This window comes from Lepisma saccharinum, chromosome 13 (genome assembly GCF_977018435.1).
Source record: "Lepisma saccharinum chromosome 13, izLepSacc3.1, whole genome shotgun sequence".
In the NCBI taxonomy this organism is placed as follows: domain Eukaryota; kingdom Metazoa; phylum Arthropoda; class Insecta; order Zygentoma; family Lepismatidae; genus Lepisma; species Lepisma saccharinum.
This window is the reverse complement of record NC_139241.1, coordinates 7891303-7917531: the sequence shown is the minus strand read 5'-3', so window position 1 is coordinate 7917531 and position 26229 is coordinate 7891303. Positions and strand designations below refer to the sequence as shown.

The window sequence follows — 26229 nt, the reverse complement described above, 5'->3', positions numbered from 1 at the left end:
TCCTTCCAGAGCTGCTAGAAGATGTACCCCTCAACGTGCAACATCGTATGTAGTTTCAATTGGATGGAGCGCCTGCACATTTTGATGGCACAGTGCGAACCCTTTTGCACCGTACCTTCCCACAGCGCTGGATCGGCAGAGAGGGCCCCATCCCCTGGCCCGCCCGTTCGCCTGACCTCACACCAATGGATTTTTTCTTGTGGGGCCATGTGAAAACACTCGTCTACGAGACCCCGGTCCCTGACAAGGAAACATTGGTAGCGCGGATACTTGCAGCATCGGCCGAGATGTGTACCATGCCAGGGATTTTTGATAGGGTTCGCCAGAATTTCCTGCAACGCTGCAATGCCTGCATTGAATGTGGTGGTCGTCAATTTGAGCAACTTTTGTAACAACGTCAGTCCGGGGTACGACTACGTACTACGTACTATTCCTATCTGTAAGTGCACCTTTGCGTGGCAATAAACCTCCTGTGCCCGTAGTTGCTGTGTTTGTCCTGCTGGCGCACGACCTCTGTGTGACATCCCCTCGGTGCTGCTACGGGGAATCCCTCGTCCCGCATTTGTTGTCTCCTTGACAGGTACCATTCCCCGTCCGGTCCTCTTTCTCTTTTGTTGAACCGTGCTTTGTTCTTGCTGCGGTGTCTCCCCACTGTGTTTGGGGACTCCCCACGCACTGCATGTGTTTGTTTCCCGCTGTGCAATTGTTACTTCATGCTTCATTGCTTCTTTTGTCCCTACCGTTGTCGATCGCTACCCTTTCTCTTCACTTGTCTTGCGGGACACTCCTATTTCCTTTGTGGAACCCCACGCGCATGTGTTGCGCAGCTGCCGCCTAGTGTTTTTCGGATGGGCGACTTTGGTGTTCCTTTTGACTTCGTTTGTTCCGCCTTTCTATCTTCACTGGTACTGGCTGTACAGAGGTGTGAAGTTCATTTTCACACGTTTTCGGCTTTGTCTAGCTCCTCACGGAGGCATCTCTCGGCAAAGTGGAAGGGGAACTTTCGTCTCTATTTCATGGGAGGTATCTGTGGTTTTCGTTTGTACTATACCTTTAGAATCACCCTGTATATTCCCATTATGCAACAATACTACTTTTAAACTATTCTTAGATGAATCTTAAAATAGTCTCCACTCGTTTGGGTTGTGACTTCATCCAAGTTCTACATCATTGCAGTAAGTTAACTCATTACTAACAGAAAAAAAAAATGTGTCAGTGATTGTTGGCATTTTTGATATGACACCTTAACACCATGTTGTAATAAATTCCAACCTCGGAGACGAGAACCTAATAATTCCGCTTGAACTTTAGAAAGGTTGAGGTCTCTGACTAGATCATTTAGTTCGGATTGGGAAATAAAGTGAAGTGTATATTTGGATCAGGAAAATTTGGAATGGTGTTTGAATATGAGGGTCCAAGTTCGTCATCTGGAGAAGCACTGCTTGGTTCTGTTTCATCCACTGTCCATTCTTTAGGAGGCTTAGGAATTGGTATAAAATCATGACTCATAGGTTTCTTGGCTGAAGGATAAAATATAGAATGTTTTGATTTAGAACTATATCCTACTATGTTTGTTAAACAGAAGTAACAATCCGTAGTATGATCTTTCTGTTCTGTCCATCTACTTTACTTCCAAAATAAAACTCATATACTTTTTTCACTATAGGAGTGATAGTATTTTTCTGTGACTTCGGAGTAAATTCCCCGCAAAAATAACAAAACAAGTTCGGGTTATTCACACATTTGCGTGACATGGCGAACTCATTAATTGAGTTATAATATATTCCTTTAAAAAAAAAAACAATTATGAATGCTCTGATCGTTTTGTTAAAATACAACTTACCCTTCACTTCACTATACACAATATTACATTCACAATTTCACGAACATACACAAACATAAAATACGGCTACTCGCGAAGTTATCGGAAAGGAAGTTAAGACTCGACTAACCCACAAAAGAACAAATTTTAACAGAGAAACAGTAAATTACTCTACTGACGAAATATTAAGTGCCAGTCATAAACACACAAGGTCACTAAAAGGTTCTTATCCATTTGCTAGGAACCAAATGTTAAGCCAGATGCGGAGCAGGGTGCAGAGACCTGAAACCATAAAACTATAAAATGTGGGTGTTCTGCAAAAAATTTAGGTGATACAGGAAAACTGATGCGATATTCGTTATCAGCACATCTGAATACATAAAGATCCTTACTTTTATTTAAAGGAGTATTTCATTGTTTATCAGTGTTATTATAGTAACCCATAACAATAATTACATGGATTTTACCTTCAGTGCAAATTTAACTGGTTAAAGTAAAATTTTCCTGTGACTAGAAGTTGGAAATGCGGATTCGATACATTTTTGTTTGAAATGATGCAACTGCTTCAAATTAAGCAGTGTACCAACACAAAGCATAACATTTTAAGAAGTGATGTTATTAATGAACATCAAGAATATCACGTATGTCTTGTAATGCAGTTATAGTTTAAAGCTTCACATTTGCTCGCAAGAAAATTTTTACATCCATTTCTTTGCAGGCTTTCAAGAATATTAATTTAGTGGGGTGTCAATACTTTCTTAGGATGCAGTTTAGTCTTTTCCAGCTTGTCTTTTGGTATGTTCGGGGTCGAAAATGTGTCGACACCATATCGCTAAATACAGTCTCTCCAAAATTGAATGTTCGAACTCTCTCTACACTACAGAAATCGCTTCACAATCTAAGATTTAACACTTTATCAAGAGCTTCATCTCGCCCTTTAAATTTAATACTCAATCCAGGCGTAGCTTGTGCATTACTTTCCTAGGGGTCCACTGAAGTCACATGACTTCCTTCACCAAACAAAATGATTGGGGAGGGGGTGGGGCTTATAAAAAAAGCTTGTCCAGATTTTTTTCATCAGGGAGTATAAGGTTTCATAGTAGGGTGTGCAAATAAATTTAGGGCTGAAACTACAATAAATTGTGCCTTTATGAAAAAAGTGGGATTTGATTTTAAAATCCTGGCGTCCTCATGTAGGGTCAGGAAAGATAATCTTTTCCAGGAGGGGCAAAAGACACTTCTTCAGTCTGAAGTTATTGCAACGTTATTATAATAATTACCATACATTTCTATGACTGAAATGAAATTATATGCGTGTAATATATAATTTTTGGTTGACAATCATTTTCCACGGGGGCCGCCCCCCTTTTCCCCTTCCGGAGTCCATGCCGACTAATCAGAACTTGTCCTACTTTCATTAAAGGGAAATGGCAACTAAAGGCATGTGCATGCTAGAAATCGAACCTGAGACCCTTTCATTGACACATGACAGTTTTGTTCAAATTTAGAGTTGATCGACCAGCACACGCTTTATCTCTAACTTTCTTTCAGCAGACAAGGAAGTTTATTTACGTTAATTATGTGCATTTCTAACTGTCATTTCTTATCTGTGCGGACAGAAACACCTACACTGCATCCATCCCTCCCTTCACTCACAGCATCATTTAATGTTTTCCAACAAGTATCCAATCACTTCAAAAAGAAACAAAAAATGAGACATTGACAGTTTAACACCAAGCGACAGCGAGTCACGTCTTCGCGCCATTCTTTGGTAATGTATCTCTTTTGTTGTAATTAATTGAATCTAATTCCAGATTTTATTCATTTCTACTCATCCTTCTCTGCCACGATCTTGCATTTATTCCAAGAAGTTCGGAACAAAAATGATACAAAGAGAAGATTGAATATGTAATGTGTGCGCTTCAAACTTGAACCCTACAGGGCAACACAGGAAGGGAGGAAACAGCGGCTTCTGCGAGTGTATGAACTGCGCATGACCGTTTGTTGGAGATGAAGGTTGTCCAGTGTCCTCTTTCTTGTATTTTGCTCTATTTCCACCTCGAGCTTCTGCTCGTGCATGAAGCTTTCACAATTGGCTCGAGCTGTCCTGCGGGGGTTCAACAGAGGAACTGCTCCAGGATGGCTGATTCGCGGTTTCTCCTTCTCAGCAAAAGAGTTCACTGTGTTATGGACAGAAATACATTACTTATTGTGTAAAAATGATAGCGAAATATTGTGAAAAGGTAGTGTCATTGTTTATTGTTCATTCTAGAGGTGATTACCGTATATTACTGGGGGTTCACTGCTCTTGTGCGCTTTTGGGCCATCCTCGCCTGACTCAATCCTACCACCAAAATTTCCATGCCAATTTTAGACTTACTGTTGATATTGAAGAGTTAATATTGCCTTCTCCAAAAAAATTAATTCTTAGTGTCCACACTAGAATTTCCGCAACAGTCTAAGACAATAGTAATACACAAGAATTGTATACCCCCTCAATTTAATGCTCAATCCTCCTCTAAATAAAATACCTGCTCTAATCTTGGACCTAGAGTTAGATACTGCCCACCCAACATTTAATTCAGAATCCCCTCCAGAATCCACATGTCAATTAAGGCACCCTTAAATACTCCCTCTTCTTCATATAATGGATTAAATATGGTGTATTTAAAGTGAAGGGCCAGGGGGAAAAACGATGAATGTCAATTTTTCGCCCATTTTGAGATCGCAACGCCATCTGATAGTTCAGAAGCTGTACTATAACAATGAGAACGGCCTTGGTTGGGAAACGATGAGAAGTGCCTGAAAAACGCATTATTATTTTGGCATATATTAACGTACTTATGGAAAGAAATACTTTGTTTTTCATTTCCTGGCAAATCGTCTCGAATGAACATTCATCGTTTTTCCCCCTGGCCCTTCAAGTGTAAAAGTTTTACACTTATTTTGGAAAAACATATAAATGTTGAATTTTATGTTAGTTGAAGGGTAAAATTGCCCCCAAAAATCTCAATGGTGCAGCCTGCGCCATAATCCCTTCCTGTGAGCACCCTTGGACAAAACTAAAAATAGTTCATGTGCTAACCCGTTATCCTCAAGAGTCAGCATTCTGTTTTCTTTCTTTTTTTGTATAAGTATGGGCTAAAAAAGCCATCAATCCAACCAAGATAACTTATGAATGTGATGTTAAAACATTAAATATATTAATTAATATAAGATTGGATTAAAAGTAATTAATTCTTGTACCCGAGTGACCCTCCTAAATAAGATCAACTTGTAACAGCATAAATAACTATGCAATACAGGACCTCCCTCATGGCATAGTTGTAACATCATTGTCTTGTAATCAAGGGGACCCAATGGAGACACATAGTTGTGACATGTTTATTATTCTGATTTAATGAACACATGAAAATATGCAAACATTTAAAAACACATTCTGTGCTCGTTATTTTTCTTATAATGTAATGGAAATTTTCATAAGTGAACTTGAAATATTGAAAAGAACTGAATTTAAAAATTCAGGTGCCATACTGAGCGGGCAAAATTTGCTACACCTGATTCGCACCCTCTTTTTTACAGAATGTCAGAATGAAACCAATGAAAGTGGCACAGAATTTTCTCGCACAAAAGATAAAATTTTGTAATTTCGTATTTCATAATACTGGAGTAAACTTTCTCAAGTGTAAAAATTTGACTAATTCACAAATCAATATCAACAACTAATGTGATAACTTTTCCCAGACTGGAAAAAATTCTCGTTATACTGTTATGAAGAAATGATGTGCATTAATTTGGACTATGTTCAATTTTAACTTATATTAATGAGTATTCCGAAATGATTTTAAGAACCAGTAATAGCGGCACAATTTTTTTAAAAAGAAAGCTTCGCATTATTGTAGTCCCAACATATTTGTGCAAAATGAAAGGCATAAATCGGTGATGATTATGCATGAAATATATTAACTACTGTGCAAAGTAAAAAATAAAAAGTGCTGTAGCATTAGTTTCTTTAAAGTAATTTCATATGTCATTTGTTGAGGATAACATACACACAATTGATTAATAACTAATGTGTTGTAAATATCCTGTGTGAATTATATTTATTTGTTTTTACTCGACACAGGTTTAGATTTCAGAAACTTTGAGAGAGAAGTTGCACCAGGCTCTACAATTGCAGGCAGTGATAGTAAATGCAACTCGGCTAGATCGGTCCCAAGCCAGGAAGGAGGAAGTGCTTCTAAATATACTGAAGAAGGTACGTACGGTGGAATGTCTGCAGTTTGTGCCACAAGGGATAGTAACCAATATTTATATTGTATCTAAAGATATCCTTTTAGGAAAATGTGTGCTGAAAAAGGAAAAGTAAGCTTATCAGAGTAAATTGCAGTATTTATGTTAGGATATAGCAGCATTGTACAAGGTGTCTGAGAAGTCCCCGTATCCCTACTTGCATGTATCCTCAGGGTGGCTACTCACCTGGAATTCCTTGAATTCTGGGAATTATGCGTGAATTATTGGTTCTGGGAATTATTATGTGTGAATTCTATGTGATTTTTCTCCGTACACGTGAAAAATTGCAACTTTTATTAATGCAAATGAAATCATACATTTACAAATGCCCCGAGGCAAGTTTTTCACAGTTTGGCGTTTATGTTTATCAACGATTGAAAAAAAAGGAAGCTGCGTGGAAAATAAAACAGAATTCTCTCAGTTCTTCTACTTTGTTAGTGTCCTTTGCAGAACAATCTATCTGACAGGGAAAATTATTGCATGATGAGATATCTTGAATTTGATTAGGTAAATTTGAGCTTGAAATCCTCACACAATTCACAATTTTTCGTAGGTTAGTATATTCCGTAACATTTGTGACTTGTGTTGTTGTAGATATATTTCCAGCCTGAGTATGTGAAATGGCAAATGTAAACTATGCACCTTAAATTGAATATTTTAAATATAAAGGGTGGGGCACGGGAACTGGACGAATTTGAAAAAGTCACTACAAAGTTAATTTTTACTGAAAAAAAATAATATTTACAGAAATATATAGCGAAGATCATAGCATTTTATAATAGACATTCAAATGTTCCGTTACTAGTAGTTACCAGCAGATTTGCTTGGTGTTGGAATGCTTACACGTTATGAGGAGAATGAAGATATGGTGTTGTTGATGAGTGATGAAGCTCACTTCCACCTTAAATGGTTCTGTAAATAAACAGAAATGTCGCTACTGGGCTGTGGAAAGTCCCTGACAACTCCATCAGAAACCCCTCCACAGCCAAAAAGTCACCGTGTGGTGCGCTGTAAGAAATCGACAGAGACATGCTGCAGAAAGTGGAGCCAATTTCCATGATCGCCTTCAAAGTTGCATCCCGCGAAAATGGATGCCATTTGGCCGATGTAATTTATCGCACATGAATAGCATAAAATGCTATGATCTTCACTATATACTTACGTAAATAAATATTTTTTCCAGCAAAAATTAACTTTGTAGCAACTTTTTTAAATTCGTCCAGTTTCTGTGCCCCACCCTGTATATACAGGGTAATTATTAATGATTCATTTGGTTTGAAAGGGCTGCATTAAAATATATGTAACACATACAATAAGGAATGATACATGAAAATAAACAGAAACTCTCGAAGTTTCAGACATACTTGCCCAAATGTTCAATGTGGCTTCCTTTCGTCACACGATACAAATCTATGCAATAGTCTAGTGCGCCCCACACGCACTCCAGCATAGTTGTAAATGCAGCTGCAATGCAGTCCTCCAGCTCAACCAAAGTTGTTGGTAGTGGTGGCACATACACTGTTTGTTTCACATGCCCCCTAAGGAAAAATCACAAACCGTTAAATCGGGAGATCTAGGAGGCCATGGGAAAAGCGCTAAGTCATGTTCAGCACATCCCCCAATCCATGCATTTACACAGGCAACCAGTTTCCTTAAACTGTCGATGCCATCGCAGAATGCTTTGGTGACCTGGCGGTACGGATGCTGAATGGTATCAATGGAAAAACACTTCTCAGATTCCAAAACACAGAATGCTTTCTGCTGCATGGACACCATTTTGGAAATTTGGTCTGTGCTGCCATCTGTCAGCAGGCGCCATTGTTACAAATATGAGAAATGAAACTTTCAGATGCATTCTTTTGTTTCATGATTAGCGCACACATATTATATTAATAGTTTTGGAAATATTTCACTTTAAAACCCAATGAATCATTTATAATTACCCTGTATCATGGGTGTCCGCAGGATTTTTTCCAGGGAGGGGCAAGGAAGGTATTATTTCCAGGGGGAAAACAAGTCACAATTTCCTCCAAAAAGAGTGTTGTTCCCTAAAAAACATTGCTTAAATTTGAATTTATGGTGTTCATGCTTTAATTAACACATATTATTGTGACTAAAATAAAATTATATGTGTGAAATACATAATTTTTGGTTGACTTTCTTCTGGATGCCCATGCCCTGTATATATCGTTTTAATTGAATTGAATTACCTAGGTAGAATTTTTGGATACATTAGAATCACTCAAACCCTTTGTGTTGTTAATATATTTATGAGAGTTTGGGAGGGAGGGGTGAGAGGCGGTAAGGTTAAAATAGAGAAAACATCAGTTTGGACCCTTGAATTTTTGGAAAGTTTGCCTTTTAAACTGGGAATTATACTTGAATTTTATTATGGTTCTAGAGTGTCAGTCATGTTTCGACTGTGTTGAAAATGTCAGTTGTTGCACCATGGCCGATGTGAGTGGACATAGTGATAGTACTGAGGAAGTGTAGTGATGTGTGGGTGGATGCAAAAACGACAATGCATGGGGCAAATGATGCACTGCAAAGTAAAATTTACAAGTATGTTATAAATGTAAATAAATAGATACATACGTTGTATAAATATCCCATGTATAACTAGGGATAAGATGTACACCCAATGTTGAAAGAAACAGTAGGCGAATTGTCCACCACCATTTTCATTCGGTCTGTGTTACACATTGTGATGACAATGAATTGAAATAATGACGTCAATAAGCAGAGAACAATGCCTGCTTTGAACCAACATAGTTTCATTCCGTAAAACAACACAGGATGTAGAATAAAAAAGTAGTGAAAATAGCGGTGGACAATTTGCCTACCATTATCTTTGCCGTTGACTCTACTATGCAATATAATCTAGGGTATAGGGACTTCTTGGACATCCTGTATATCATCCAGTACTGAATTACACCAGACAATACACAAAATACCTTTGTAATGCTCACAGTCAATTTTGAGTTTCTGAACATATTTAATATGTAGATTGACTTTTTCATGTGGCTTTCCTGATGATGTAGCCCTCCCTCTTCCGAAGCAATCCCATCATTGTCTACCTTGTAATTGTATTGACAGAGTAGATGCCTTGCAATTCTGTTAATGGTGCAGATAACTTTTGTTACATATGGGGTGAAAAAAAGTCTGTAGCAAATTTCTAAGAAACCATGGCCGATTTCATATTTGTGTTCAGCACCCCAAAATATTTAGAGAAGAAGTATTTTTATCTCAGAGGCAAGACTATTTTGCCACCCAAGGCTGCCAGTAGTATACAGTTTGACGAAAAAATTGCAAACGTTTGGTTCAACAACAACCTGCATCAAGGTTTCCAATGTTCTGAAAACATGAAAGGGTCAGGAAATATGAGATGATTCGTAGTGGGCAGATGTTCAAATTACTAACAGTTTGGAGTTTCTTGCAATTTTGGCTGTTTCTTTGCATATTTCCACTCTGAAGTAAATTATAAACCTAGGTAAAAAGTTGAATGTTCAAAGAATGGTGCCAACCTTCATGGTGGAGGGGTTACCAGCATGCTACGATGCCAGAGGTCCCAGGTTCAAATCCTGGCCTAGGCATGGGTATTCTTTGCGAGTGTCCCTTCATCAATTTCATCATATAACTCATCCTCATCATTGCAAATAGCCGAAAGTGGCAGTGGCAATCACTCCAAGGAATGATGTGGCAGCTTGTTTAAAAATACCTGGTGAAACCTGTAAATGCCAGATAAGTGAAATCACTGTGAATAATTCAAAGAGGAACGTCGAATTTATGTTTTTCAGGAGACCCAGCTGGAAAGAAAAAAACAACAAGAATGTGGGATAATGTGAAATGAGGGAACACTTTAAGAATACATTTTAACCCTTATCCGGGCAAGTTATTTTTGTAACGTGTCTGGGCAAACAGTGTCTGTCAGATTTCAAATGGATCATGCCCTTCTAATGCAAGATGTTTAAGTTTAATCGCTGTGGAAACAAGCGAGTAACAAGATATTTAACCTAATCATCATTGTTATGTCCATAATTCTTGTATTCATCATCATCGAAATTGCATGTTGTTGTAATTTTTGCAGCATAGTATATGAAACATGTTAGGCCGGAAGGTAGTGTGAGGAAATTGTTTTCTTTTCTCACATATTTTTCATTTTTTCTAGTTTAGTGTTAATAATATTTTTATGTGATGTCTTATATAATACTTTACTTTTTATTAAACATTTGTTAATACATATTCAGGTAGACTTCTTTACATATCAATTGTACACTGTGTCCTACAGACACTGCTTGGCCGTTTACGTAAGTGAAATGGAAAATATTTTTTTACGCCTGACCTTCTTTATCAAAAAAGTCAAATATTGTGAAATGAGAAAAAAGAGAGAAACAAAGAAATTCAAAATATATCATGTTCGCAGGAAGTATCGTTTGAAGTATGTCACAAAAAAATATAGGCAACCGTGTCTGATAGACACTGGTTGCCTGCCCGGTTAAAGGTTGAGAATGTAAAATTGAGGTTTCATTGTATTTGACTCATGAATACATATGAATGACGAGATGAATCAGGCTGCTATGAATTTCACTTGGTACTGCATATCGTAAATTCTTTTATACAAGTAGTACATTTATTTTGTAGACATATAACTTTAGATTTATAGATTCCAGGAATAGCTAATAATCAACAATTACCACTAATAACCATCTGTGATCCTACTGATGATTATTTCCAGTTAGATATTCTTTTCATTTATTTATACAGGGTGACTGGTAATTAGATGTATTCCCTGAAAGGGGTTAAAGTAGAGACAATTTGCAATAAATTTGACCATATGATACCCCGTCCGAAAATTAGTAGTTTTCGAGATAATCGAGTTTCTATTGTTTTTTCTAAAAATGACAATTTTCCACATAAAAAGATGAATTGAAAAAAAAAACTGATAATTGTAGGGAACTTATTTAAGTGTTTTCTGATAGCTAACAAACAAGTGGTTCGTTTTAAAAAAAGTTTTTTCCAAATAACAATCACATGTAAGTACCGGGTGGGTCTAAACTTACAAGTGATGATAAAAAAATGCACTCTTAGTTTACTTGGCAACGTATTAATAACAAAAATGGTATGACACGAACCGTACAAATTACTTAAATTACTTCCTTGTGTCATCTGCTATCCAACAAGGTACAAATGTTGCTAACATTTACATTTGTGTACAAGAAATAATACTTCATTCATCTTCATGTGAATGGAATCAATGAACAATACAATTAAAGAACATTACACGTCTTGCTCAAAGTGGGCACCTCCGTTACGAATGCAGGAACGCAGGCTTTCACGGACATTTGGTCTCTTAACTCGTGATGTGATGGTGGCCTTGACGTGTTGACCAGCTGTTAAGATCCTCTCCCTGAGCTCTTCTTGCGAGTTTACCGGTGCCTTGTCATGTGGCTCCAAATGTAAAAGTCGCAAGACGTCAAATCGATCGGGGGATCGAGCTGGGCAGTCATCATGCTGATAAATCATGTCACGTCTTGTAGCTAGAGGCACATCCTCCAACAACATTGCCATCCCGTTCCGCAAAAAATGTTCATAAGTGATGCCATTTAAGATTTGGGGCAGGAAAAATGGCTCGATGAAATGATTGTTGATTACGCCCATCCATACTTCTGCCTGGGCGTGCGACAGTGGCTGGATGAAAAGTACCCAAAGAAATGGATTGGCCGAGGCGGACCGATTCCCTGGCCGGCTCGATCCCCCGATTTGCGCCTTTCGACTTTTACATTTGGAGCCACATGACAAGACACCGGTAAACTCGCAAGAAGAGTTCAGGGAGAGGATCTTAACAGCTGGTCAACACGTCAAGGCCACCATCACATCACGAGTTAAGAGACCAAATGACCCGTAAAAACCTGCGTGCCTGCATTCGTAACGGAGGTGCCCACTTTGAGCAAGACGTGTAATGTTCTTTAATTGTATTGTTCATTGATTCCATACACATGAAGATGAATGAAGTATTATTTCTTGTACACAAATGTAAATGTTAGCAACATTTGTACCTTGTTGGATAGCTGATGACTCAAGGAAGTAATTTAAGTAATTTGTACGGTTCGTGTCATACCATTTTTGTTATTAATACGTTGCCAAGTAAACTAAGAGTGCATTTTTTTATCATCACTTGTAAGTTTAGACCCACCCGGTACTTACATGTGATTGTTATTTGGAAGAAACTATTTTTTAAACGAACCACTTGTTTGTTAGCTATCAGAAAACACTTAAATAAGTTCCCTACAATTATCAGTTTTTTCTCAATTCATCTTTTTATGTGGAAAATTGTCATTTTTAGAAAAAACAATAGAAACTCGATTATCTCGAAAACTACTAATTTTCGGACGGGGTATCATATGTTCAAATTTATTGCAAATTGTCTCTACTTTAACCCCTTTCAGGGAATACATCTAATTACCAGTCACCCTGTATATATATACAGGGCTCGAAAAATCCCAGTCGCCATGGCGACTATGAGCTTTTGCTGTAATATTACTTTTTTTTTTAAGTTTGCATGTACGAAATTTTGAAGATTCTAAGTTCAAATTGCAGTACAGCGTAAGTTAGAAAATTATTTTTTGTCAACGTGTGAACATTCCATAGATAAAAAAGGTAAAGTCAACGTGTGAACATTCCATAGATAAAAAAGGTAAAGTCAACGTGTGAACATTCCATAGATAAAAAAGGTAAAGTGTTCCCCTGTTCTATGCACCATGCCATGAAGGTGTATAGGGGGTGTGAGGTTAGGGCCCCACACTTTCTTCATCACGGCCAAAGATGGGGGTGATGTGATCAGCACCATGCCCCTGACCGCCTTTACACCCCAGAGTTTCCTCCAGGTACCCACTTTATACGATGCTGGGTGGGCACCGGAGCCACTTGAACAGGTGGATAGAATCAGTAACAATTTCTTACACTTTGTTGCACAACCCCCCATTTCCAGCTTTCTCGCACGATTTAGCGATGTTTTGAATACGGTGATGCTCTGCTTCTTATAGATTGCTTGATTTTGCTTTATTTTACTTCACTTCTTGTGCCACTTTTGGCTAATTTGCAAAGATGGGGATGAGTGATGAAATGATGAACTTGATGAATGAACACTCACAATGTTCGGTGAACAATGTATATAATTAGTGTTTTTATCTTGTTTTCCATTTTTGTATATAATGTGTGAGTTATTCATGTGAAGTGTGTGGGAGTAAGAAACTGCAGAATCTCCCATATTCTTGATTACGGGAACTTACACCCACAAGTAAATTCGGGAACGTCCCGAGAGTTGAGCCAGGCACTTAGCTTGGGCGTTGCCACGAGAAAAGAAGAGTCGTCATCAGAGAGTCGTCGTGAGAAGAACCGTGTCACACGCGCGCGGTTACAAGTGCATTGTAGAGACAGTCTACAGCCGAATAGACAGTCCTTCGTGTATGTTGTTTAGTTATTGTATAGTCCTTCGTATATGTGTATTATAGACATTAAATGTATGTATATATTGTCATCGTGCATCTGTTACTTAACCAGACACCGTGCGGGAACCGACGCATTTAGGATAATTCGGGCCAGGGTGGAGTTCAGCCAGTTAGCCAATGTAGTGCGGGGCTTTCTGGAAACTGACACTCAACACACAAACATCCATGCCCAGGTCGGGATTCGAACCCGGGACCTCTGCCGTCGTAGCGTGATGTGCTAACCACTCTGCCATGGGGGCCAGCTCAGCTTCTTATAGTATGCACAATTGGTGGGTGGTTTCTGGCGTGTGTGTGTGTGTATATATAAAGCAAAGGAGAAAAGACTGAACTGGAAGTTAGAGACCTGCAGAGTTGCCAGGTCTTGATCAAAGCAGTAGAAGTTCGGGAAAAAACACTGTTCTGTTACTAGGCTCGTCGAAAAACTGTGTGTGGTGGGATGAGGTGGGGGTATGGGGAAGATTGGGTGGGGGTGGTAGGATAGGTTGAGGCTAGAGGTTGGGATGTGGTGGGGAAGTTACTGGGTGGCCTTGTTCAGGCCAGGTGGTGTGGTTAAACTCATGGCTGATATGTGGGTCCTCTGCCATATTTTGTGAACTGAAGTGTTGGCTGATTGGGGTAAGAGATGGATGATCGCTACCCGGAAGCAGTCGTTGAAAGGGATATTGTGGTGGTTGGCATGGATGGCGATTGTGAAGTTCAGGATGTGGGTGGAGGAGCGGTGGTTATTGATGCGGAGGTAGAGTGCAGTTGATGTTTCCCCCAGGTAAAAATCACCACATATGTTGCAGGTGAGGATGTAAATTATGTTTGAGGTGTGGCAGGTTCCTTTGGGGTGGAGGGTGAGGCAGCTCGGATATATTTGCTTGGTGACCAGGATGGAGGGATATCCAGGGCTTGGTGTAGGCAGAGGTTATAATTCTGGCAGGAGGTGGGTGAAGTGTTAAGGCGCTGTCCCCTGAGGGCCATGCAGAATGGAATGGTTTTCTTGGTGTGGGAGCTGGAGTGGAGAGGTGTAGGTATTGCATGTGGTTGGTGCGTTTTATGTGGATTTAGGTTTTCAGATGTCCTTCCTCGATGTGCACACACACATCCAGGAAGGTGATCTGGTTGGGCGAGTGGGTCCAGGTGAATTTTATGGAACGGAAGTGGTTGAGTTGGTCCAGGAAGGCTGATAGGGATGGTTCTCCATGTGTCCAGAGCATGAAGATGTCGTCGATGAAGCGGAACCAGAGGAGGGGTTTGAAGGGTCCCCAGCCACAACCGTGTGTCGGTCGAAAGACCAAAAGTTGCCGGTTAAAAGACTTGAGTTGGTAAAATGATAGTAGTTTTTGAGTACGCGCATATCTTTAGCATGCAGACAATTATATTTGCATAACGAGTACTAACCTGTCTTATAAGAGTTGTCCAAAGTGGTGGCCAACTACATTCACACATTCCTGGCATGTTTTGATGAAAATTTCGACATGCAAAAGTTCCTCTTCCGTTATTCTTTTAAGTTCTGTTCATATTTCAGTTCATCTATAGTGTGGAGATTGTTTCTATAGATTCTATTTTTGACGGTTATTAACCCTTAACCACAGTTGTGAACATTTTGGGCACTAACACAGTCATGCAGTCCACAGGACCTCTATGAAAGGAATAGGGGAGACCGGGGTAATTAGAACAGGAAACAGCCTGTAGAAGTTCCACTGTAAATTACTCAGAAAGTTACTGATGGATTTTTTAAAAATTTCTACCATTTCAAAGAACATCTTTTGTATATTTTTGAAAAAAATAATGACCATACCTGCATTGCAAATACTCGTCCAAAAAAAAAAATTGTCATGACACCATAAAATTGTTCCAATTACCCCATTTGGGGTTAATGGAACATAAGTTAGAAATTTCAACTGAATAGCTTTAGATTGCTGTTGGGGTAATAAGAACATCATATATAAATGTCTCATTTATCCTGCAAATTTGAACACAATAGCTCTACTTCTTCTGGAGTTATCAATGCTTGTTTAAATAAAATCCCAAGTTAACGTCTTTTTTCATAAAGTTCTATTTCCCAGCTGTGAAGCAAACATGTGTGAATGAAAATCAGTGTTCTATGATTTATTTGAAAGGTTACAGGCCATTCTACAATGTAGTAAAGAAAAAACTTCTAATAGTTACATGTACAATCTAGTATATCAATTAGAAAAAGTACAAAAAAGCATCTTTTTTGGAGGAAAACTTACTCCAATTTGTAACAAGTAGTGCTAATACTTCTAAAAACACTTAAGATAACTTACACTAACAGGTTTAACTGTCGTGAAAAACTAATATATACAGAAATTAAGCTTATCAGTCTCAAAAAACAATTATATATGAAACCATAAAATATAGGCTACATGACAAAAGCTACACCAAAGAACACTTGACCCATATTAACATTTGTCAGTTTGGCACCAGTAGATCTACTGATTTGAATGTTTGATTTCTTTTTTGAAAGCTTCATACTTGCTCTTAATGATGTCATACAATGGAAGGGTAAATGGACCGATTCCATTTAACTCCAAAGGTCCGTAAAATATAAACTTCCTATCAATTTCCTCAACATCAGGTCTTCGTGGCCAATCGAACTTGCCAGTTTCTTTTTCCTCCAGAAACTTGATTGTTGCTTTAGACTGGCCATTAGAGATTTTAATAATTCTACCAACATACCACTTTCGCTCGTAATATACAGCGTAGTACTTTTCCAGTTTGAATAGGACTACATCGTCATCCTCTGATTCTATTTTACTATGTATATCACAATATACTTATCTAATGATTACAATTACCGTTTTTTGAATGTTGATACAAAATACCAAGTATGACATTATATTATACATTGTACAATTTTAAAGAGTTGACCTTTGTATATAAACCTTGATGCCAATGCAAATGTACACAATTTCAATAAATTTAATTATAAATTTGAATGTATCATATCTTTCTTGTCTGAAAGAACACATATGATTGAAGATATTTGTTTTTCATATTGCCAGTCAAAAATAACTGTTATGACTAAATTATTATAAATATTGCACAAATGTGGAACTTTGAACTTAGCCTAACCATTTTCAAATGTTGTTATGACAATGTATTATTTTTATTGTCATATTCATGGTATTTCAAGATGATGTTCTTATTACCCCATGACTGTTCTAATTACCCCAAGCAAAATCAAGCAAATTACGCAATGTTCTAATAACCCCTTTGGAGAAATTTTTGGGGTAATAAGAACTTTGCTTATAAAAACCAGGCAAAATGCCCATAGACAACCAAACTCACATGAAAAGATGTGTGCCCTTATGTTTTATTATAGGGGTGAAGAAAATTTTGCAAGGGTTCTTTCATTCACATCCAGTATATGCAGAAGCAGAGAAACACCAAACATGCGTCACATCATTTTTTGCAGGTGTATAATAAAAGTCAAATAAAACTTACTTTTGTGTAGTTATTCCAATAACAAATTTTCTGCATGTAGGTTTAGTGTAGGTACATAGGTATGAAATGTTATTACACCAGTCTTTTCGTTTTAAATTATTCTACATTAACATGTTCCAATAACCCCATGTTCTAATTACCCCGGTCTCCCCTATAAATATATCAAGACATATTTTAAATGATGTTAATGTAATCATGTCTTATGCTTGGTTATTCACTAAACACAATTACACAGGTTTGAGAGCGAAACATTATTTTTTAACTTCCCTCAAATAAATATTTTATTTATATTGTGAGTTTAAGAAAAACAAATACACCAATCCAAAATATCTCTTAACTGAGTATTTACACACAGCTGATCAACGTGAATTTATTCCTTAGTTATTGTTTAACATTCATTCTTCAAAACCACGGGTGCCTCTATTCAGTATATGCCACAAATAAAAAATGTGCAATTATCTTGTCTATCGATCATAATAAATCATCAGTGATTTTAACCCTCAAACACAGTGACGTCTGCGGGACCGCAGTATATAAATAGAACACAGAAGCAGATATTGCAACCCTTCCCTTCACGCCTTCACATCACACTGAAGTTGAGGAAGGTACTGAAAGAGAGGTAGCCTCAAGGTCAAAACTACTGGCGGGGTAACAGCAAAAGGAACACTCCGGTCCGTGGGACATCACAACTGTAGTTGAGGGTTAAACACACTGGAATTTCACAGAGAAAACAAATCAAAAAAGTCAGTTTTCTTCTGGGCATTTTTTACCCAGCATGTGTCATCATGTTATGGCAGAAAACTCTCTTCTTACAGTCTTTTGTTTCTCATTTTTTCTCAACTTCATCTTTACGTAATGAAATAAGAATTTTCAAATTTAATAACATTAGGTTATTCATTGAAGATATTATTTACATGCTTTGAAACAATTCAAATTCGGACTTCAGAAGCAATTTTATTTGGGTATTTTTTTTTACCCAGCATGCATCCTGTCGGAACAACAAACAACGAATATGTCAATCAAAATTTCATCAAAGGATGCCTGGAATGTGTGAATACAGTTGGTCTCCACTTTGAACAACTCTTATAACACAGGTTAGTACTCGTTATACAATATGAATATAATTGTCTGCATGCTAAAGATATGTATGTAAAAATAAGCAGGATGTCACAGGTCAAAAAATGCCAGCATCCGTGCCATACCATTCTGTGTGCAGGCACGTGCTATCTCGGCCCAGAGCCAAAACGAACGCACTATATAATTATATATACACACATTACTTGCTATTATTTTCATGTGTCTTTTTTGCTGGCTTCCAGTAGACACAATTTCTTCCTTCTTTACATCAGCTAACTCACATTCTTCCTAGATCACCTTCCAACCTTCTGACATACTTCCCTTACCCACCATCAATTCAATTATTAAGAATAGTCATGCATTCTTCTGGGTATCCAAGCATCGGATCTAGTATATGCATCATGTATATGTAATTACATGTACGGAACTGTTTTTAACCAGGCACTAAGTGCATGCCCCTGAATGTATGCAGGTGGAGGTTGGGCTACTATAGGGGTTTGTGACGTGGTTGCGTCATTCGAATATAGTGGTACAATTTTGGCAGGGAAAAAAAAAAAAAAACTAAATAGATTTTTTGTACCACTAAGTCCACGACCACTTCACATCAGCATTGGCCAAAATTAGAGCAAAAGAAAAAAAAGGTTAATTGTCAAAAGCTAGACCTGTAAGAATACTCAAACCCCTAACCCTTTTCTCTTTTAACTCGATACCACCATTTATTACCTCTCTGGCAAAATCATTATTCATCATACTGAGCTATGACCACAGATATAACATTTTTGGCTCCCTTATGCCGACTCTCAAATTAACGTGGATCTCGAGCACCCGATCCCCAACATACAGTATACTTCCCGTTTTATTTTAGTAGTCGCGACTAGATATTGGTTTCAGAATTCATGGTCGTCTAGTCACGGAAACGGAACCAATCTCAACATGCACCAAAAAGGGATGGAATGCTTAATTGACAACAGAACAATTAGAAACGTCGAACTTCAATTTTGTGGCCATTTATTTTAACCAACTATTCCTCGCACAATTAGCAACTTTTCCCCAACAACTGACAATATATCTTCTCATAAATATAGCTATCCGTAGAATATAATAAAACCCACATGAGTAATAAATAATTCCTTTAACCATTTACGTACCGTTAAGAATTGTGACGATGAACACACATATTAAATAAATACAATGGCATTTTGCATGGTTTAGGTGATCGGAAACTATGTTATTTTATCGACAATATTCTCAAAAATCAAGCTGATGAATTTTGAACTGTACTGTGCTTGGCATGGAATAAACGAACTAAGATTCAATGCACAACATGGATATTTCAAAACTATTCCTGAAAATCATAATGAACTAAAAGTGACTGGTCAATTAACTTTAACATAAACCGAAATGAGCTAAATTAGTATACCTAGTTATTCCATGTCCAGCCATCAGTCAAACGACACAGTCAAGTTCATGTGTCGACGTGGATCCGATCACCCTCGCCAGTGTTCAAGGAAGGAGAAGGAAGCTCCTTATGGTACGAATGCCTAAGCTGCAACTGCTGTTCTCTCGGGAGAAAACCTTGCCCGTAGCAGTGGCTTTCTCCCTTGAGTTACAAGGTTCTCCCGCTAGGGGAAACAGCGTTGCCGGATTTACTTTGTTCAACGTCTAGAGCCGAGCGTCAGAAACACAGTGACGCAAAACTCCTTGTTAATTTAACAAGGAGAATGTGGTGGAGCTTTTAAAATTATACCCATTATAAGCAAACACCACAGGTTCCCCATTTCCTTTTTTCATTTTCTTTTATTCTTGAATTGTGCTATTAATTACAGACTGTTCGCGGAAATATTCAATTGACAAATTTTATGTGCAAATATACATAAGTGAATGTCTTTAAGCTGATATTGCGAGACCACAAGCAAAAGAACATGCACTTTGTACTTGTGCATCGAGGGGAGAGGTAGAGTGGAGCTGGCTACACTGCGGGCTGAGCTGAACAGATGGGAAGATGCAAATGATTCCCGAAGGTTCTCTTGGTGGTTGCTCTACACTACTTAAGCTTGATACTAGTGCTGATGCCATAAGTAACACTGATTACCACCGATAGCAATAGTTTAACATTGCAGCATTTAAAAATTGTTCAAAATAGTTATAAATATTAATACATATTTCCCAGATTAACCTACCAGAGGACTGCTTAAAAATAATTAGAAGTTAACACATGGAATAATCAGAATATTAAAATAGTTGTCTGCTAACAAAGAAATAAACTTTCACCACACACTGTTCAGGAGAATGGTATATTTTGCATAATTTCTTGTACATTTTATTTTTTTTTAAATTTGATTTTTGTTATTTGTCATCGTCATCTTCATGATTAGCCGGAATAGCATAGCAAAGTAAAGTTGACGAAATCTCACTTAATTTAGAATCAAGAAAGTATTAATAATTGTTTAATTTCATGTTTTTTCTTTCTTTCAAATAGTTTTTTCACAAAAATGTGTACCAGTACCTGATGATGATGGTTGGATACCTGTGATCGGGAAAGGCAGAGGCAAAGGAAGAAACGAAAAGGTAATATTTGGGGAATATTATTTGATAATGCCGCTTGTCTTTGTAGGACCACATATTTATGGGGAATAATAGATCAAGATTCCGGTAGAAAAACTGGACACATTACAGAATCAAAATTGGTATATAAAATGGCATTTCGGTATTGAAAGGGTGAATACAGTCCTAAATGTGATTTAAAATCCATACCTAGTACAAAAAATAAATATTTTCTTGCTAATACCAATTATGTAGTTGTCTGAGCATTAAGTTTTTTCCAGCATAAAGGAGTACAGTTTTGCTTCTCAAATTTTTATGGCAGAATTAAACGATATTCTATGATTTTGCATAACACATATTCAGACTTCAAAAAGTATTGGTAAATAAAATCCAAAATTTTGAGTTTAAGAGTTTATTTTACATTTTGCATGTAACAAAACATGACAAAAAACCGTACTTCACATCTTTCAAAGACAAGAAATAATGAAAATTACAGTGTTTTATTTCCCATTTCGTGTTTCCGTCAAAAAAAATGTAGTGATGTGTAATGCATGTATGTAATGAGAAATTCTACTCTTGTTACACAATTTTGTACAGAATTAATGAATAGCCTTCATTGTTCATGATTCCCAGAATATTCAAACTTCGCAAAAGTATCATCCATTCAAATGTCTCTTGACATTTTAATCAAAAAGCATTTTTTTGACAAAATAGACAGTACTGCTGAAAAGTACTGTAGAATAAGAGACAAACGCAGTACATTTTATTGTGGTTGCCCTGTAATTGTAGGCATAGCACCCACCTATCTTGTGTAGACCGGAACACACACTCCCACATAGCTGGCGTGATCTCCCTTGTTGCTGTAGCTATTTGCTGTGTCAGTTGCTGTATGGTGTTGATCTTTACTTGGCACACCATAGACTTAATGAAACCACAGATAAAAAAGTCTAGGGGAGTCAGGTCTGAGAGTAAGCTGCCCAAAGTTTAGTGAGCCACGGGATTTCCATCTATCGGTGAAAGTGTCAGTAAGGTAGTCCGGAATGATTCTGGCAAAATGGGGTGGTGCACCAACTTGCTGGAAAACAACAGTGTCTTTTGTGCCATCCTGAAAACCATTCATTATCGATAAGGAAAATGTCAGGAGACTTTTGAATCACCCTGTATTTGAACCAATGTTAATTCATGTTGGACATGTTTTAAGGAACTAAGGTGACAAAACTTTACAATGTGGGAAAATGTAAAATCAGGCAAAAGTGCAACTTAATATGACAAAAGTACAAGTAAAATTCAGCAGCGTAGAAAACGTTACATCTAGCTGTTGGAATTTGAAAGAGATGGTTTGCAAAGCAGATGCACAAGAGACACATTACAATTATAGCCTGTTGTTGATTTTTGGCGCAAGTCTACAGGGATCGATGGGCTATGTCTTTCGCCCATCTTATTGGACAGTACATGTGTAACAGATTATGCCCTTTGCTCGTCCGGAAAGGGTTAACTAACATGCATTTTAATATTTTGATGTAATTCTCGAATATTTTAAATGCCCGACCCTGTGGCCGAGTGGTTAGCACATCGCGATGCGACGCCAAGGGTCCCGGGTTCGAATCCCGGTCAGGCTTGGTTGTTTGTGAATGTCCATTCATCAATTTCATCATTTCATCACTCATCCCCATCTTCGCAAATTAGCCAAGAGGCACAAAACGCGAAGTAAAATAAACTAAATCAAATCAAATCAAATCGAATATTTTAAAGCATACCTCTTGGTTAATTGATTCGTTTAAATTGAGTGAAATACACTAATATTAATAGATATGCTAATAAGTTTTCATGTTGCAAAGCTGTCTGCAGAAATCTGTAAGGGTATCAATATTTCTGTGGGTATCAGTTTCAAATGGTACCAGTTTAGATCTAGTGGCTATTATATTCATTAGAAGTGGCTGGCTCCTCGTTGGCATAGTGATAACATAATTACTTTTTATTCAAATGGTCCTTGGTTTGATACCCAGTGGAGACTGATAGTGGTTTGGATATCACTTTAAACTGTGGATCCAGCACGATTAGCTTATCTATTAGCACAGTCTTAAAACAGAAACTCACTCAATCTTGTAATCAGAGGATCCTTGGTGGATCCCAGTCCTAATTACAAGAAAACTTTGCTGCATAAACATCACTCTTCCCCATGGGAATAAGGTATTATGTAAAGTTTGACTGAGAATAGCTGAATGAAGAGTCAACAATTTCTAGATTGCATATTCTGTTGCCAAAAAATGGCAAATTTCCAGGCACAAAGTTCATTGTTCTTAAAACTGAGTTCCCTGTGCATATAGTACCATGCCATGAAGGCACATTTAAAAAGATGTGGGAGTAGGGCCCGACACATTCTTGATCTCAGCCATTTTAGAGGTGATGTGATCTGCACCAGGCTCCAACTGCCTTTACACCCCTAGCAATCGTATGGGTAAACACCCTTCCTACTTCTACCAAGAACGTTCAACCTCGTAGGTAGGAACACCATTCTCATTGTGACTCGCAAGTGAGGCCTCTTGCTGCTATCGCCCTGTGCCTGCCATGTAAACACAAAACCAGGGTAGCCCCCAGGTACCCATTGATTTGAGGCTGCTTGAGCCCCAGAGCCTTTTTATGTGGGGACAACGCTGGAAAAATTCCAACCTTAAATCATCCACCCCGGGAATTAAACCTGAATCATCTTCGTGGCAGTCAAACACCCTATAATCTTGATGAAATCTTGCCAAAAATTTATCTGAATTTCGCAATTGCCTCGCTTCTATCGTTGTCCATTTTCTACAGCTTGTGAGGCTTAGGAACAATTCACACCAAAACAACACGTGTTACTTGAAGACTTGTGCAGCCTGTCATGCCACTATGGTGTAAAATGTTGCTGCTGATTGGTTCAGCATGCCGCTTCAGTATGAAACATCTCCAAAACAGTGCCTTCATTTGGTCATTCTGTTGCTAGAGTCTAGTACATGTAGAAGTCGTGCCACTTGCCAGAGAAATTGGATGTGTTCTCTTTAAGTGAAGGACAGAGCCCATTTGGTAGCTTTTCAAGTCGATGTTTCATCAATTCTGTTTGGTAAGCATATTAAATAGCACTGCAACAGAGCTAACTCCAATGTTAACAAAAACAGGTCCACACCATCAGTATGTGACGCAGGGCCTCCCCGATGGCGCAGTGGTAGCGTTGTCGCCTTGTAATCAAGGGGTCGCGGGTTCGATACCCGGTGGAGGCACAAGTGGTTCGGATCCCACTTTAAACTGTAGGTCCAGTCCCGATTAGCCTTACTGTGCATAAAGTGGACTTAAAACAACAAATCAATACAATACAAATCAAGTATGTGATGCTTCTGTGTCTTTCGTGAATGTCAGTGTTTGCTTTCGTACAGGTGGATGTGTTGTGTCCAGGTTGGCAAGGATAATTTTCTATGTAAGTTACGCATAATTTACTAGTAATTTACTTTGTGCAGAAAACAAGTTTTTTATGCAGATGCAGTCGTAAGAAAATAATTTTCTTTCATAAATTAGTAATATAAAAGCTAATTTAATTATATTATGTTTTAAACTTTAATTTTCTTACATATTTCAGCACAAAATCATCATTTTCTGAAGATTCTTTATGCAGCCACCTCATGCCCTCACCCTCACTAACAGATTTTTAAAAATAGAAACCTGTTGAGATACAGTATTGGCCAAATTATTGAACTCATTGTAAAAAAGAAGCACATTTCCTTGTTTTGAAAGTGTTCTAACTAAATATATTTGACGATTGTTATAACTTTTTATGGGGATTAAACTGTTTGTCTGTTTCGATATAATCTTGTTTCCCACAATCCTTTCTTTTACTGTGTCCCAAGAATATGTGGCAACACAATTCTTTGCATATTCGCAAAAATGGCTGGAACAATACATACATTGTTTACCCTGTTATTTATGCTATTTTTGGTTATAACAAAGGAAATAATATTAATTCTGGTTGTTGTAAGGGCTGTTGCACCACAGAGTATAGATTTTTTCCCAACAATTTTCTTTCAGTGAAAATTAAAATAACAAAGTATTTCTTTACAGTGTTCGAAATAAAATCAGCTAATTTTAAAATAAGTATAGTTAAAAATTCTGTTCGATCAGCAGTTTCTTTTTTATACAACATATAACAATCAACATTTCTCTCCCCCCCCCCCCCCCAGTTATATGAAATAGGAATTTGAAGCTGTTACTAAAACTTTGAAATCCAATCCAAATAATGTGCCATTATCGCTATGTTATAAAATACAAGTTCAAGTGCAATATGTACACAGTATTGGCCACGTTATTGGCCTCATTAGTTGAAAAATAAAACACAATTAACTCACTCTATGTAGAGAAATTTGACAGATTTAATGTTTAGTGATACACATTGCATTGTTATACACACTGCAAGTATTGTCAGTACTTCGTATGACCACCTTTGGCTCTTTTCGAGCCCATTTTAATAATTTTTTGTGTGCAATTCATTTTCACTCTTTTTTCTAAACTTCAAACCACGTGGTTTATGAAATTACGTGTTGCTCCAGGATCGCATCGCCTCTGTTTTTCTGGCTTTCAAGACTGGAGCCCACTACTTCTTATTTCCAAATAGCTCTCCAATTGTTCGCACGATGCTGGATCAATGCCGAAATTTTGGGGCTCCCACTGGGAATCGAACCTGGAACCGCTCGCACCAAAGACAAGAGTGCTAACCAATTGGCTATGGGGAAGCCTTTTATATACAAGGGCGCACACAAATTTGGAAGGACAATTTTTTTAAAGTTTTTTTTTATTCTCCCAATGCCAACTGCTATACGTAGCAATAATCATCACAAAAAACATGTTTTGTTTTAATTTTTATGTTTATTCTAGTTTTTTTAATGTACTTTACACATTTTTTGTATTTTACGCTTCATGTAGAAAACTTTTTTTTTGGATAATTGCTCAACCCTGGTGGTGTCGAAGGATTTATTTATTTATTTAACACATTCGGGTCTGGCCTCATAATACAGCATTGTTACCTCTGGTCTGCGGGTTTTGGTTGTTTTTCAAAAAATCATAGAAAAAATATTTTTAATTTGTTTTTATTTACCACATATTTCTTAAATCTACAAAACTTCCTCTTTTCAATGAACAAAAATTTGTTAAATTTTATTTTCATTTTCAGACGTTTTTTTAATATTTTTTTTCAGCAATGTTTTGTGAAGAAGAAAAAAGTACAACATTAAAACAAATGTTAATATAGAGATATTTTAAGTTCGTAATCTGGAAATTTCAATAATTAACTACATAAACAATCAATACATCTTTTGAATCTTGCATAAGAATACTTCTTATGTGCACGTAACAAGAAATAATTACAAATTACAAGTAATTATCTTTTGTATGAAAAAGTGGCTGCAGGACAGGACCAGACGATGTATCAGTTGGTTCTGCATCATCTGTAAAAATTAAACAAATAAATAAATATACTAAATAAATAAAATAAATTTTCATTTTACATACACT

At 37.4% G+C, this 26229-nt stretch overlaps 1 protein-coding gene across 2 annotated transcripts in view; it reads left to right on the top strand.

The window, feature by feature from the left end:
- Nucleotides 1-26229, top strand: part of LOC145996867 (uncharacterized) — a 135030-nt gene that overhangs the window by 84074 nt on the left and 24727 nt on the right. For both annotated transcript variants that reach the window (XM_083133413.1, XM_083133412.1), the window contains exons 7-8: nucleotides 5949-6080; nucleotides 20636-20724. In XM_083133413.1, coding sequence (XP_082989539.1) covers nucleotides 5949-6080; nucleotides 20636-20724 — 221 coding nt within the window. The remainder of the gene's footprint in view (nucleotides 1-5948; nucleotides 6081-20635; nucleotides 20725-26229) is intronic.